This window comes from Chelonoidis abingdonii, chromosome 10 (assembly GCF_003597395.2).
Source record: "Chelonoidis abingdonii isolate Lonesome George chromosome 10, CheloAbing_2.0, whole genome shotgun sequence".
Taxonomy (NCBI): Eukaryota; Metazoa; Chordata; order Testudines; family Testudinidae; genus Chelonoidis; species Chelonoidis abingdonii.
Genome location: NC_133778.1, coordinates 7,124,555 through 7,139,521, shown reverse-complemented (window position 1 = coordinate 7,139,521; position 14,967 = coordinate 7,124,555). Strand labels below are relative to the sequence as shown.

Below are 14,967 nucleotides of genomic sequence, written 5' to 3'. Positions count from 1 at the left end.
TCCGGCCCTGCACCCCTCTTCCTGGACCCCACAGTGACTTTTAGCCAGCCAGTAAAACAGAAGGTTTATTGGACAACAGGAACGCAGGTTACAGCAGAGCTTGCAGGCACAGTCAGGATCCCTCAATCGAGTCCTTCTGGGCTTTCAGGGTGCTTGGATCCCAGCTAGGATACCCTGAATTCCGCCCACACAGCCCCAAACCCAAACTCAAAACTACTCCCCTCCTCCCACTCCCTTCCTTTGTCCTCCTTTCCGGGCAAAGGAGTTGACCTTTTTCCTCCCTTACCTAGCTCAGGTTACAGGCTCTGGTATCATCCATCCCCAAAGTCCTCCCCTGCTCTCCCATTCCCCACACAGACAGCCCCTACTCCATCACAGGGACTGACAGTTAGATAGGCTCATCCTGCTTGGAAGAAGGGCATGAGCTGGCATTTTCCTGGCGGTGCCCACGGCATGTGAAGCAGAACAGCAGGTGGCTTGGTGTCTGCATATGGAGGTGGGGCTTGGCCAATACACATTGCATTGGCGGAGGAGGGGCTCTGTAAGCTGAGGCCAATGGCCATGGGTCCGGGGCTGGCCGTCAGACCAGTTGCCATGCAAGGAGATGTGGCACAATCCCACTAAGGCCTGTTTGTAGTGGGGCTGGGCAGCATTGTTTTCTCCAGTACAGTATTTTCTGGTGCGGGAGGCAGCTTCACGTGGGTAATTATGAGGGTCCCGTGTAACAGGCAAAGTGCAGCCAGACACAGCGTGAGCTCCTGCCCCCAGGCTCCGCCATGGCACTGCCATCCTGGGCTGCAGCCCCCACTGTGCCAGCTCTGGGCCTCACCTGCCCCAAGGCCTCCCGTTGCGCCCAGCTGCTCAGTGAATATGGACACCTACTCACGACATGGGCAGGATTTCACCCACCATTGGCACTTTGCTTGGGGCCCAGACTTAGGTTTGGAAACTATTGCAGTAGCTCCTGGTGCCACCTTGCTGTTAAGGAGGGACTCCCCTGCCTCCCCAGCCTCCTGCTGGACTCGAAGTGGGGGATGGTTGCCAGCGTTATCTCCCTATTTCATGTGCACAGGTGGTGCTGTGATATGGGGTTGGGTGAGGGGGCTCCCCCTTCCCTTGGGCAGGGCAGAGCTTGGCGGGAGAGTTTCCCTCACTCCCCGTGCTCCTGGGGCTGAGTGCTGGTGCCTGACTCCTCAGGGCGGATTCCCCTTCAGCACCCGTGACTGCGGCTGGATCGCGGCTGACTGCACTGCGGAGGGGCTGAAATCGGTGATGCTGCTGCAGGAGAAGAGTGTCCCTTCATAGCAGAGCACGTCCCCACGGGGCGCTTTTTGATGCTGTGAATGTGGTAAAGGTGGTGGAGACCCGGTTGGGGGGAACCCCAGAGTCAGGCGCCAGTTGTATCTCGAAACAGCTCAAAAACAAAATGGCTTCTGGGTGGGGATGTTTCTCCACTGTGGGCCTCCGGCCGTCTGTGACCGGTGGCTTATGGCCTGCTGTGTCCATTCATAGCGAAAGCAGCATCCCACGGTGCGACATCTTTGACGCTGTGAACGTGTAATAGTGGCGAGACCGGTTGGGGGAGAACCAGAGTCAGCACCAGTATTCGAAACAGCTCAAAAAAATGGCTTGCGTGGGGGTGTGTCTCCTGGGCCCGCGTGCCTGTGACCCGGCTAGGCTGCTGGGCGTGATCTGGATACGTCTGGATGTGACGGCCGGCTGCAGAACCCAGGAGGAGCCCGGCAAGGCTGTTAGTGCAGTGCTCTCGCGTCGATGGGTGTCTAATGAGTCCGAGAGGGGAGCAGCGGTCAGCTGACAGGCAACGTGAGCAATTGCCCTGTGTGCGGGAGAAGTCAGAGTGTTCCGACCCTGGGCCCCACACTAATGTACTCAATAAAGTGCAGTTGCAGCACATGATGGTGGCGGAAAAAGGGAAGAAATAAGGCCTCATTTAGCACAAAATTGAGATGTTGAGAATAAAATCAGGGAGCCAAAGGACATGAGAGAGAAAAATTCTTGAATTGCCTATGCCCCAAAGCTCAGGGCCTGGGTAACAAACAAGAGGAATTGGAATTGCTCATCTATGAGCATAAATGTGATCTATCTGTGGCATTACTGAAACCTGCTGGGACAAGTCCCATGACAGGAATGTTAAAATCAATGGCCTTGACTTTTTTAGCAAAGACCCAGTGGGCAAAAGGGGGGCGGGGAAGTGGCATCTGCATCAAAAATGGCTTGACCTCATGCATCTGACGAAGTGGGTATTCACCCACGAAAGCTCGTGCTCCAATACATCTGTTAGTCTATAAGGTGCCACAGGATTCTTTGCTGCTTTTACGGATCCAGACTAACACGGCTACCCCTTTGATACTCACCTGTTCTGAGTCACTGATAACTCGGAAGACAATGATCTCAGATGCTAATAGATCAGTGTTCTAACAGACCGAGCACAAGCTGGTGTTTGCTACAGACCTCAAATCACAGGAGAGGCCAGGATGTCCGGCCCCTTATGCACCAATCTACAGTGTGTAGGGAAAAAAGCTGTATGATGATGGGGAACTTTGGTCACAGTGACACACGCTGGAGGGCTCATGCAGCCAGTACCGAAACCTCATTAATGACAGGTTCCTAACTTAAAAAGTGCTGCCACCGAGACAAGAGAATTCTGTATTGGCCCTCGTCTTGACAGATAAAGAGGAACTGATCACACAACTAAAAATTAGTGGAATCTTAGGTATAAGTAATCATAACTCGATCACATGAGTGAATGTGCAAACAGAATAAAGTCCAGAGCAGAGGCATGTATACTTGGTACTTTTAAAGGACCAGTCTCACAAAGCTAAACAACTGTAACCCAAATCAGCTGGGAGGAAGAATTTAATCAGAGAAAATGTGGATGATAATTGGGAATTGTTTAAGAACAAGTGGATGCCCCAAAAGCTACAATCCCACAATCAAGGAAGAAGGCGGGAGTGGATAACGAAAGACCTGGATTAGAGGGGAGGTGAAGGCACCTATAAAAATAAAAAAACAATATATAACAAATGGCAGAAAAGGGAAGTTGAAATTGGAAGCTAAGAATTGTAGAAAATGGATGCGGGAAACAAAGGGGCACAAGAGGAACTCTGTGGCCTGCAGAGTTAAGGATGATAGGAATTTTAAGATATTAATGTAACCCTTCTGCCTGTCTGAATTGGCAGCAACAAGGGCCGGGTTCAGTATCTAGGGGTTTCAATAAGGCAATGCAAAACCGGCTCAAGCCCCCACCCAGTGACCTGGGACAATTACATTCCACCCCGAGTGCCTCTAGGAAGCAATACTTCCCCTCTCGCAAGCACGGAGTCTGAGTGTAGCAAAATCCTTTTAATAAAGGAAGGAAACAATGTGGCATTATGTTGGGGAAACACCACAAACAGGATTCATAACAGAAACCATGAGCAAAAGACCCACCCCGAGTAAGTTTGGCAATATCCTTTTTCCCTCAGGGTCTTAAGTCCAATACCCCAAAGTCTCTGTCCCTGGTCAGTGCAGCCTCAGAGTTCAAAAGTTTATCTGCAGAGTTTTACACCCCCCCCCCACCTGGGCGGAAATGGGGGGGGAAGGGGTGCATGGGGTGTTAATGGGCTCCTTATGTGGTCCAAGGCTGACTGGCCCACCTCTCCGTGGGGTTCTGCTGCAGCCTTCACCACAAGCCCTTCCACTCCAGCAGCCGTCTCATGAGCCGCTCCAGCGTCCCACGAACTGCTCCGCTTCACTCCACTTGCTGTCCCGTGGGCCTTTCCAATCATCCCACAAACTGCTCTGCCAGCCAGTTAGCAAGATTTCTTCAGGCTCCCCCACTAGTTAACACAGCACTCAGTGATTTCAGCTCTTAGTAATTTTAGCTCTTTAGTGATTTCAGCTTGTAGTAGGGGAGCCCCACTACTGGTGCACCATTAGCCGAATGTGAAATCAGCACAGCAGTCTGTAACTAGACTCTTAATAAAATCAAAATCAGCTCTGCTGTTCAACTGTGGTGGTGCAGCAATTAATGGTATTTCCACCCCCCATCTCTCCCTCCCTCTCTCTCAATTCACTGCATTTTGGAACCCATGGCCCTTGTCTAGTGAGTGCTACTTAGTTGATGGTAGTCACCCTGTCATAAAACAGTTCCACTGGCCTTGATTCACATAATCAGGGTAACAACACTTTATTCTTCCTGCCGCAATGACAGAGAAACTGGAGATCCCACAGCAGCCAAAGTGACTATTTGGGTGGCTGTGGCCCCATGCTAGGTAGGATGGGTGTGCCTATGCAAACAAGAGCAGCCCCTGAAGTTCTTTTCCACAACTCACCACAACTCACCAGCAGATGTCAAGGTAGAGCTCATCCTGACTCTGCTTACATTAAGAACAAAAGAGTCCTGAAACTGGTGTTGGTCCATTACTAGATGAAAATGATAAAATTATCAGTAATAATGCAAAACAAAGCAGAAGTGTTCAATAAATATTTTTTGTCTGTATTTGGGGGAAAAGACAGATTGTGTAGTCATACCATATGACGATAATCTTTACATTCCACTAGTATCTCTGGAGGGTGTTAAACAGCAGCAACTAAAGTTAGACATTTAAAAATCAGCAGATCCAGATAACTTGAATCCAAGAGTTTTAAAAGAACTGGCTGAGAAGCTCTCTGGACTGTAAATGTTGATTATTTCCATAAGCCTTGGAACATTGAGGACGTTACAGAAGACTGAAAGAAAACTAATGTTGTGCCAGTATTTGAAAAGGGTAAATAAAATGTTCAAGGCCGGACAGTCTGACATCAATCCCTGGCAAGATAATGGAGCGGCCAAGGAACTCCATTAATAAAAAATTAAAGGAGGGTAATGTAATTAATGCCAGTCACCACTGAGATTAAAATTAGAATAATCAAAAATTATTTATGAAAATAGTATTTTTTTGGTCCATTTTGGTTGATAAAGGTAATCGTGTTGATAATAAGACTTAGACTTTTGTAGATGTTTAACATGGTACCACACAAATTTGGTGAAAAAACTAGAATATACAAAATTAACCTGGCAAACATTACATGGATTAAAAACTGGCTAATGATGGTGTTTCCAAATGGAATGTAAACAGGGGATCGGCACAAGTGGTGTATTTCTAGAGATGTGTCAGAGGATCAGTTTCCTGGCCTTTGCTTTTTAATGTTTTATTAGGCTGTCAGTAACTGTGATTAATCCACCGATTAGCTGAAAAAAATGAATTGTGATTTAAAAAAAATTGCAATTTTAATCTCATACAAGTACTGTAGTGCAGTCTCTTTATTATGAAGTACAACTTACAAATGTAGATGTTTTTTGTTACATAACTGCTCTCAAACCAAAACAATGTAAAACTTTAGAGCCTGCTAGTCCACTCAGTCTACTTCTTGTTCAGCCAACGCTAGACAAACAAGGTTGTTTACATTTATGGCAGATAATGCTGCCTGCTTCTTATTTACAATGTCACCTGAACGTGAGAAGCATTTCGCATGCACTTTTGTAGCCGGCATTGCAAGGTAATTACGTGCCAGATATGCTTTGGCACCATTCCAAGGCTATTCTTCCACGCTGATGATGCTCATTAAAAAAATGTGTTTTATTTAAATTTGTGACTGAACACTTTGGGGAGAATTCTATGTCTCCTGTGTTTTACCTGCATTCTGCCCTATATTTCATGTTATGGCAGTCTTGGATGACACCCAGTACATGTCGTTTTAAGAACACCTTCACTGCAGATTCACAAAAGAAAAAGAAGCTACCAGGGTGAGATTTCTAAAAATAGCTACAGCACTTGACCAAGGTTTAAACAATCTGAAATGCCTTCCAGAATCTTAGAGGATAGGTGGGGCGCATGCTTTCAGAAGTCTTAAAAGATCAACACTTTTACGTGGAAATACAGAACCCAAACCACCAAAAAAAAATCAACCTTCTGCTGTGGTGCGTCTGACTCAGATTATGAAATGAACATGTGTCGGTCTGCTCTGCTTGGATTGTTATTGAACAGAACCCATCATCAGCATGGAAGATCCTCTGGAATGGTGGTTGAAGCATGAAGGGACATATGAATCTTTAGTGCATCTGGCATGTAAATATCTTGCAACACTGGCTACAACAGTGCCATGCAAGCACTTGTTCTCGTTTTCAGGTGACATGTAAACAAGAAGCAGGCAGCTTTATCTCCTGCAAATTGTAACCAAACTTGTTGGTCTGAACGATTGGCGTGAACAAGAAATAGGATGAGTCGCTGTAGCCTGTAAAGTTTTACATTTTTATTTTTGAAAGCAGTTTTTTTGTACATAATTCTACATTTGTAAGTTCAACATTCATGAGAAAGAGATTGCACTATTAGATGAATTGAAAAATACTATTTCTTTTGTTTGTTACAGTGCAAATATTGTAATAAAAATATATATGAAGTGAGCTCTATACACTTTGTATTCTGTGTTGTAATTGAAATCAATATATTTGAAAATGTAGAAGACATCAAAATACTTAAATAAATGGTATTCTATTATTGTTGAATAGCGCAATTAATCATATAGTTAAAGACGATAAACTTTTTTAATCTCACAATTAATCGTGATTAAGTTTTTTAATCACTTGACAGCCCTAATTTTTATTAGTGATCTGGCAGAGGACATAAAATCATCACTGATAAAATTTGCAGATGACACATAGATTGGGGGAGTGGTGAATAATGAAGAGGACAGGTCACTGATTCAGAGCGATATGGATCACTTGGTAAGCTGGGTGCAAGCAAACAATATGCATTTTAATATGGTTAAATATATACATCTAGGACCAAAGATTACAGGCCATACTTACAGGATGGGGGACGCTATCCTGGGAAGCAGGGACTCTGAAAAAGATTTGGGGGTCCTGCGGAAGAATCAGTTGAACAGGAGTTCCCAGTGCCAAAAGGTCTAATGGGATCCTGGGATTCATAAGCAAGTGAATCTCAAGTAGGAGCAGAGAGGTTATTTTACCTCTGCATTTGGCACTGGTGTGACGGCTGCTGGAATCCCGTGCCCAGTTCTGGTGCCCACCCGTCAGGAAGGATGTTGACAACTGGGGAGGGGTCAGAGAAGAGCCACGAGAGTGATTAAAGGATTAGAAGACCTGCCCTATAGCGGGATTGACCTCGAGGAGGTCAATCCGTTTAGCTTAACAACGTGAAGGTTAAGGGGTGACTTGATTCCAGTCTATAAGTACCTACATGGGGAACAAATATTTAATAATGGGCTCTTCGGTCTAGCACAGAAAGGGCTAACACTATCCAATGGCTGGAAGCTGAAGCCAGACAAACTGAGACTGGAAAGAGAGAGGGTATTTAACATTTGGAACAACAACTCAAGGATTGTGGTGGATTCACCATCACTGGCCATTTTTAAATCAAGATTGGCTGTTTTTTAGAAGATCTGCTATTGTTAGAAAAGACTTACTTTGGGGCAGGTCTCTGGCCTGTGCTCTGCAGGTCAGGCCAGCCCTTCTGGCCTTGGGATCTAGGGTTCTGGAGAGGGATAGTGGGGTGGGGGACGGGGGAAGAGTGATTTGTAGCAGGGGGTGAACGAGGCTGATTTGGATTGTCAATCTCTTCCCTTCCATGTCCGGGCAGTTGCTGAGCATGAGGAATCCTGATGGAGGCTTTGCGACGTACGAAACCAAGCGGGGGGGCTGGCTGCTGGAGCTCCTGAACTCCTCGGAGGTGTTTGGTAAGGGCAGGCGCGCTGGGCCTCTCTCCAGCTATTGTCACTCGCACCGCGAGGGGAGGCAGGGCCAGGTCTGCTGGGCATGGTGCCCAAGGCAGGCTCAGGGGGTCTTGGTGCAGTCACACGGCCAGTGCTCCTCCCCAGAGACAGCACCTCTGCACAGCATGTGGGATGGGAGTGCACCAGGGAAGTAGGGCCCCTGCCAGCACCTGGCATTGTCCTCGAGCTGCCTGCTGGCCATAAGTCCCTGTGTGATGGAGATGCTCACTGCTGCTTCTCCTGTCTGGCAGGTGACATCATGATAGACTACTGCTACGTGGAGTGCACGTCAGCCGTCGTGCAGGCACTGAAGCACTTCCATGAGGCCTTCCCTGAGCACCGGGCCCGGGAGGTCAGGTAAGGGAGGGGGAGCGCCGAACCGTCAGTCCAGAGCTTGCACCCTGGGAAGGTCAGTAAGTGGAGCCTGCTGGGATGAACCTGGTGCGGGCCCTGCCTGTACACTCTGACCTGCAGGGCAGAGCCTGCCATCCACACAGCTCCAGGAATGAACCCGGTAGCCGAACACGGCAGCTCCGGTCCCAGCGGGTGCTGCTGGTTGGGTGCACGCCCCTGGAGCAGCGCTGCCCTGGTGCAGTGCGGGGCACCCTCCTTTCCTAGCTACCCTTTCAGAAGAGCCCGCCTGAGTATATCCATTTCCTGTGTGAGGGCAAAGGGCCATCTGGCCTCAAGCAGGGCACTGGGGGCACAGACCAGGATGTGTTTCATCCGCAGACCGGCTGGGAGGCCACCGGCAAACGTCCTGTCTCCATCTGAGCCCCAGGGGCCATGGTCAGACTACTGCACAGGGGCTGTGGAAGCTCAGTCCATCTTGCAGCTTATGGCCCTCGAGTGACTCTTTTAATAGGGGCTGGGCCCCCACTTCTCAGAGGGGATTTGAGCTCCCAAGGAGCCCCTTGGTCGGACTGGCAGGAGGATGGACGCTGCACACTAAGGAACCCCCTCTCCTCCTGTCTAGAGAGACACTGCGCAAGGGTCTGGAGTACTGCCGCAGGGTACAGAGAGCTGACGGCTCATGGGAAGGGTGAGTAACCACGTGCACCACTGGTGCAGCAAGCTCCATGCTGCTCGGGGCAGGAGGCGGCTGGAGTGAGGAGAGAGGTGCTGGTATCTGCACTGTTGGGCAACCCTCTCTCTCCTTTACCTCCAGGTGTGCCAGTGTCTGGGGAGGAGGTGTGGGGGGCTGGCTCAGGGAGCCCACAGCAGTCCGGCCTGTTGCAGTTGTGTCTAGGGCCCCCTGCAGACCAGAGCCTGTGGCACTGGGCGCTGACAGTGAGTGACTAACCCCCTTAGCTTGCGGACTAGAGACGAGCCCGACACGCAGCGACGGGGGATGGGATGCGACTCCTGGCCCGTGTGTGTGCGACAGCTCCAGTAAAGGCTCAGTGTAGCCTGTGGCGACGGGACCCTTCCCCTGGTCTGCAGCGGGGAGGGACTGTACTTGGAGGTGGGGACTTCCCATGCCCGTCTGTGGCGTGGGGGGCCAGTGGTGTTAGACCCGCAGAGTGTTCTGCATTGTCTGATGCTGGTTCTCTCCTCCCGTCAGGAGCTGGGGCGTGTGCTTTACCTACGGCACCTGGTTCGGACTGGAGGCCTTCGCCTGTCTGGAGCACACCTACCAGAACGGGTGAGTGTGGGAATCCGGCGTGTGGCTCCCTGGCTGCCCACGGCCTGCAGGGCATGGCCTGGAGTGGCTGACGCCATCCCTCGAGCACAGGAGGTGCTGCATCACTCTGCTGGGGAAGGAGCTTGTTCAAACCCAGAGCAGCCTTCCCTGCTGGGCATTAGGTCGTGCTCCTTTGTCCTGTGCTGTACCCTCCGGTCCCCCACTCACTGAGAGTCACAGCCCCTTGGGGCCCTGTCCCCAGCCCGTGGTCCCCTCGCTCCAGCTTTGCTGGCTGCACGCAGCTGGGGGCTCTGGTGTTCAGAGCCAGGTTGTGCACTGACCAGAGGAAGCTCACCTGGCCCTAGGCAGCTGCTCCCACCCCCGAGGCCAAGTCTTATCTCGGAGCCCCCAGCTCCTGCTAGAGCCTCCCTGCCCCAGCTTCACACTGTCTGCTGGCCCCACCTGCTCTACCAGCCCCTTCCCCCAAAGCGCCATGAGGCGTCCTGGCTTAGTCCCTTTGCCCCCAATGACTCCCACTGCTCTGCCTCGTCCCTTCAGAGCCGCATGCAGGGAGGTGGCCCAGGCCTGCCAGTTCCTGGTCTCCAAGCAGATGGAGGATGGTGGCTGGGGAGAGGACTTTGAGTCCTGTGAGCAGCGCAGATACGTGCAGAGCTCCACCTCCCAGATCCACAACACCTGCTGGGCCCTGCTGGGGCTCATGGCCGTCAGGTAGGAGAACTGATGCCACTTCTCAATAGCAGAACATCGTCCTCTTCACCCTCATTCACAGAGCACATCCCTGCCAAGGACCTCGGCACCGGGGGGCTGGTGTGGAAGCCTTTGTTCATGCTATGCCTTCCCCCTACTGTGCTCTGCGATGTCCTCACCTAGGCTAGCCCAGAGCACACGCCCCAGCGATTGGGAGGCGCCCGTGCCGAGAGGGGTTAGTCAGTGACCGCTCCAGTTCATGGGCTGGCACTAGGTGCCCGTCGTCACACCACCGGCTCTCCCACAGCGAGCGTCGGGGCTCTGTAAGGCACCAGCACAGCCCAGAGCTGCCCCCCAGCCTTGGCACGGCCATACTGGGCACTGCAGGAAGTGGCTGCTGTCGCAGGCCTGGCTTTACTGCCTAGTGCTTCCTCACCTGCTTGGCTGTCTGGGGCCTTCAGTGCTGCGCTGCCAGCCTGGGAACGACACAGAGGAGGGGGATGGCCATAGTGTGAGTGCTGGATGCTAGTGGAAGGAGGAGAAGAGCTTTCCTGTCCCTGCTGCAGTGCCGGGGAGGGAGAGAGGAGAGCTCCGGCTGCGCACGGTGGGAGCAAAGGGGTTGGAATGCTATTCGGAGTCACACCACTGACCTCTGCCCCTTCTCTTTGCAGATACCCGGACGTTGGGGTGCTGGAAAAGGGGATCAAGGTTTTGATTGACAAGCAGCTGCCCAATGGTGACTGGCCTCAGGTATGCAGCTCCTCGCTGCTCTCTCTAATGTGTCCAGCCCCTGTCACTGCAGGCATTTCAGCCTGCCACTCACCCTCTCGTCCCTTCCAGCTGTGGGAGAAGCAGGCCGATGGCTCAAAGGGTTTTGCTGGGGGTTGTCTGTGAGGGGGAATCGCTGGCTGAGGATGGCTCCGTGGAAGAGCTGAGCTTTGCATTTCGTTCTGGCCTGTGGTCTCTTCTGTCATGTGGCAGTGAGTTCCACAGTTGGTGTCCAGTTCAAGGGAGAGCTCTGCCTCCTATATTGAAAAGCCTCCCTGTCTGGGTGAGCTGGTGGAATGTAGTTGTCATGAGAAGTCATGGTCGCAGGAGAAGGGACGATCTCCCTGATGGAGAAAGTTTGACCAGCAGCTGGAGCCCTTGTCCTGGACGCTGTGAGAGGGGAGCCGGAGCACGGAGCGTGTACTGGGGTGACCTGTGCGGCATGTTGAACCAGCCGGAGCTGTTCAGGCCCTGTCGGTCCATGCCTGGCTGCAGTAAGGAGCCGTAGATCTCACAGAGAGATTGGGTGGGGGAGATACACTCTGGGAGGGGTCTGCTTCTGATCAGTGTAGGCTTCGGGCCGAGGCCATGAGGTGAGGGGGCTTTTGCTGTCATGGGGTTACGTGGAGATCCAGGTGCCATGCAGGGCCCAAAGCAGCCCCAGGCTGCAGAGCAGTGAAATGCTCCGGGAGTGGGTGCCCTCAGCAGTGGGAGCGTCCCAGGTGAGGCAGGGTCTCTGGCTGACCTCCCTCCTCTCTCCACCACGCTGCCCCTGGACTCCGTTTTGCCAGCTGCCTGTCATCTTCCTGCCATTCATGCTGGCAAACTAAAGAGCGCTGTGAGCCAGCCCTGTGTGCCCTGCCTTCCCCTGCCAGCACTTGCCCTCTGCGTCATGTGGAGCTGGGACCATTGCGGGGTTTGCTGATTTGTGCACATGGAAGTAGCCTGTCAAATCCCTGGACATGGTTCCGTTTTGCGTCCCAGCAGTTCACCATCCCATGGGGCACCCTGGGTGCAAGGACTGTGGGCAGTACGAGGCTTCTTCTATATATTTCTGGGGTATTCCCCCCTGGCTCGTGCTGCATGGCTTTATGTGACCCCACCTGACCCTTTCCAGGGAGCCCTGGATCCAGTTGGAACCAGGAACAGGACAGGGCTCATCTGCTGACTGCTGTTGTTCAGCGGCTGGAGGTGTTTGGGGAGATGCAGGCACGGCGTGTTATGGAGGTGGGATTGGATGGGCTGGTGGCTGCAGGGAAGCCCTGGGAGGTGGGGAGGTCTGACTGCCTGATTCTGAGGCTGGCTGCCTGCTGGCCGTGGCCCCAGCACACGTGAGAGCAGCCCATGGACTGTTTTACTACATGGGGCTAGTCACAATCCCATCCAGCAGCGTGTTCCATCCATGCCACGACCAAGCCACGTGCTGGAGGCTGCGAGAGCCTCTAATGCTGGCTCTGTGCCTGACAGGGCAATCCCCACCTGGGCACTGTTGCCCAGGGGCCCACTGGAGCGGGGTGGAGAGCCTGGCCATAGAACCATAGAATATCAGGTTTGGAAGGGACCTCAGGAAGTCATCTAGTCCAACCCCCTGCTCAAAGCAGAGCCAATTCCGAGACACATTTTTACCCCAGTTCCCTAAATGGCCCCCTTAAGTATTGAACTCACAACAAATAGCCCTGTGTGTGCATGGTGTCATGTCTCAGGGGGAGTGAGCAGGGAGTGTATCAGTCATAATGTGTGCTTGGCACAGTACCCACAACAGACCTGAGAGTGCAAAGGGCTTGTGGGACCACCTGCAGGAGCACCCCTTGCTCATGATCACCCTGCCAATCCTGTCTATTTCTGTCTTTCTCCCCTGCAGGAAAACATCTCTGGAGTGTTCAACAAGTCCTGTGCAATCAGTTACACCTCCTACCGCAACGTGTTCCCCATCTGGGCCCTGGGGCGCTTTGCACGCCTGCACCCCGGCAGCGCCCTTGCTGGCAAGCTGCAGCCCAGGTCCTTGCACAGCGAAGAGGAGATCCTGGCTGGAGGGAAGCAGGATGGGGTTCTGTCAGAGTACCCCTCTGCCTGAGCCTGGGCCCTGCCCACGCCTCATGGCAGGCCTGCAGCCTCAGTGACACCCTAGCTGGATTTGCCTGGCTACAACAAGGCTCTTTACGGGAGGCCAGCAGGCCTTGGCGCTGTGTCGTGGTCCATGAGGACTCTGCACATTGATTCTAGCTCCAGGTCTACATGTGGGCTTGGAGGGGGCAGCGAGTGTGTGGGTACTGTCTGGCTTACAGTCAAACATGGTGTATGTCTGGGGCTTGGCTTGAATGGACGCCTCTTCCTGGAACCATTGTGTAAAAGGCTGTGTGTCTGCAGGTGAATGCTGGATAGGATAGGCTGCTAGGGGTGGGGCCTAACCGTATGACCTTGAGCAGGTGTCTGCACTTCAAGCTGGAGGAGACTCGCCAACGCTTGCTGAGATCGAGTTACGGCGATAACGCCGGGGTTCCCAAACCTGTTTCCCTGAGGCCCATATGTGCAGCTGCCATGGGCGCTGCAGCCCACTAGTGACACTTCTGGAGGAGACTGATTAATTTTAGTGACTACATCCATCTACACTATAACCCTAGAAAACACGTACTTGGTTCCTTTTCCTGGCGAGCTAAACAGTTGTAATGATAGAAATCCCTAGCAGCAAGTCATTCAGAGAAATGCCTCCAGGTCTATGAACCCAGCCAGCTTTAGTAAAGCTACGTTTTAAAAAATGTGGAGAGCAAAAGGAAAACACAAGTCGGTATACAACTGAACAGTAAGCAGCACAACAATGGTAACACAACTGTTGAATAATAAGACTGTGGTTTTTTGATTTTTCAAACAAAATAGTTGGCCAAGTTAGCACATGATATTGTGTTTTCTATTTTTTTAGTGTAAAACCTGAATGTTTATGGTGTGTAGGTAAAGACCTAGCCCAGCACTCTACTAATTAGGTCAAATATTGTAAATAAAAATATAAAATAATGTCCAGTCCAGGAATCTTCCTAATGGCACAGGTGTGCCTGCTTCTCCTTGCACTTTTTTTCCATCTGGGAACATACGTTAGCAAGACTCAACCTCATCTCATCTTCAATTTTCAGCCATCTCAGGGTGCAGGCAGGGGAGTAACTAGCACCTATGTGCAGGCAGGGAGTAGTTGTGTGGCCCACAGTGTAGAAACCCCTGCGCTACAGGCAGAGCATATCTGACACAGTGTAAGGGGCTGGGTGCTCTGAGTACAATCGTGCTGAGACCATAGGTATGTATCCAGGGTGCCTGCCCTTCCCGCTGCTCACACGGCTGTAGTGTCCCAGCTCTGGTATGTCTCCTCCAGCTCATAGTGTTGCTGTCCCCTTGGGAGTCGCCCCTCCGGCGTATCAGCTGCGATACTCAGCAAAGGGGGCTTCCTTCTCCCTCCCTGGGGTGCTCTAGATTTCTGCCACATTGCCTGTGGCAACGTCACTTGGTGCTGGGAGCTGCCTCCTCTGGATGTGCTGCAGGGCTGTCTGCTGGAGCTCTGTATAACTAGCCTGGCACAGCCTTGTGCACACGCGCTGTGCCTGCCACATGCCCTCTGAGCTGCTATCAGGCACGGGTGGAGCGTGTCTCCCAGGGAAAAGTCAGGTATCTTGTTCACATTGATACTCTGCAAATCCCCCCTCTCCCACCTATGGCCAAACACTATACTACTGTGTTCTTCAGTCATTCTCAAAGTGCATTGCACAGGAGGGCATTGTTACTATCTGTGCTGTACAGCTGGGGAAACTGAGGCCACACTACTTGCCATAGGTCATTCCATGGGCCAGCTGGGAGCAGAACCCAGGTTGCCAGAGTCCCTGGCCAGTGCACTTTCCGCTGTCCACTAGGCCACGCTACAGGTTCTGTAGGTCAGGCCATTTCCCACCTAATTGTATCCCCCAAGGGAGTGGGGTGGTGGCTAACCTGCGCGTCGTGCCGGGAGGCAGCCTGTTCGCTCTGTCCTTGAGACCCACGGAGGAGAAGCTCCCGCAGGCACAGGCTGCCAGAGATTTGGCTTAGCACAGGTAGTTCTTCGAGTGCCTGCTCATATC

General features: G+C 52.1%; 1 protein-coding gene across 1 annotated transcript in view; it reads left to right on the top strand.

Annotated features, from left to right (window-relative positions):
• LOC142047367 (lanosterol synthase-like) overlaps positions 1-13,882 on the top strand; it is a 60,102-nt gene extending 46,220 nt beyond the window's left edge. Inside the window, 10 exon segments of the mRNA XM_075069814.1 lie at positions 1,198-1,290; positions 1,293-1,329; positions 1,332-1,348; positions 7,641-7,737; positions 8,025-8,130; positions 8,750-8,815; positions 9,338-9,418; positions 9,956-10,126; positions 10,777-10,855; positions 12,735-13,882. Of these exon segments, the coding sequence (XP_074925915.1) occupies positions 1,198-1,290; positions 1,293-1,329; positions 1,332-1,348; positions 7,641-7,737; positions 8,025-8,130; positions 8,750-8,815; positions 9,338-9,418; positions 9,956-10,126; positions 10,777-10,855; positions 12,735-12,947 (960 nt within the window). The 3' untranslated portion in view covers positions 12,948-13,882.
• The last annotated feature ends 1,085 nt before the right edge of the window (positions 13,883-14,967 follow it).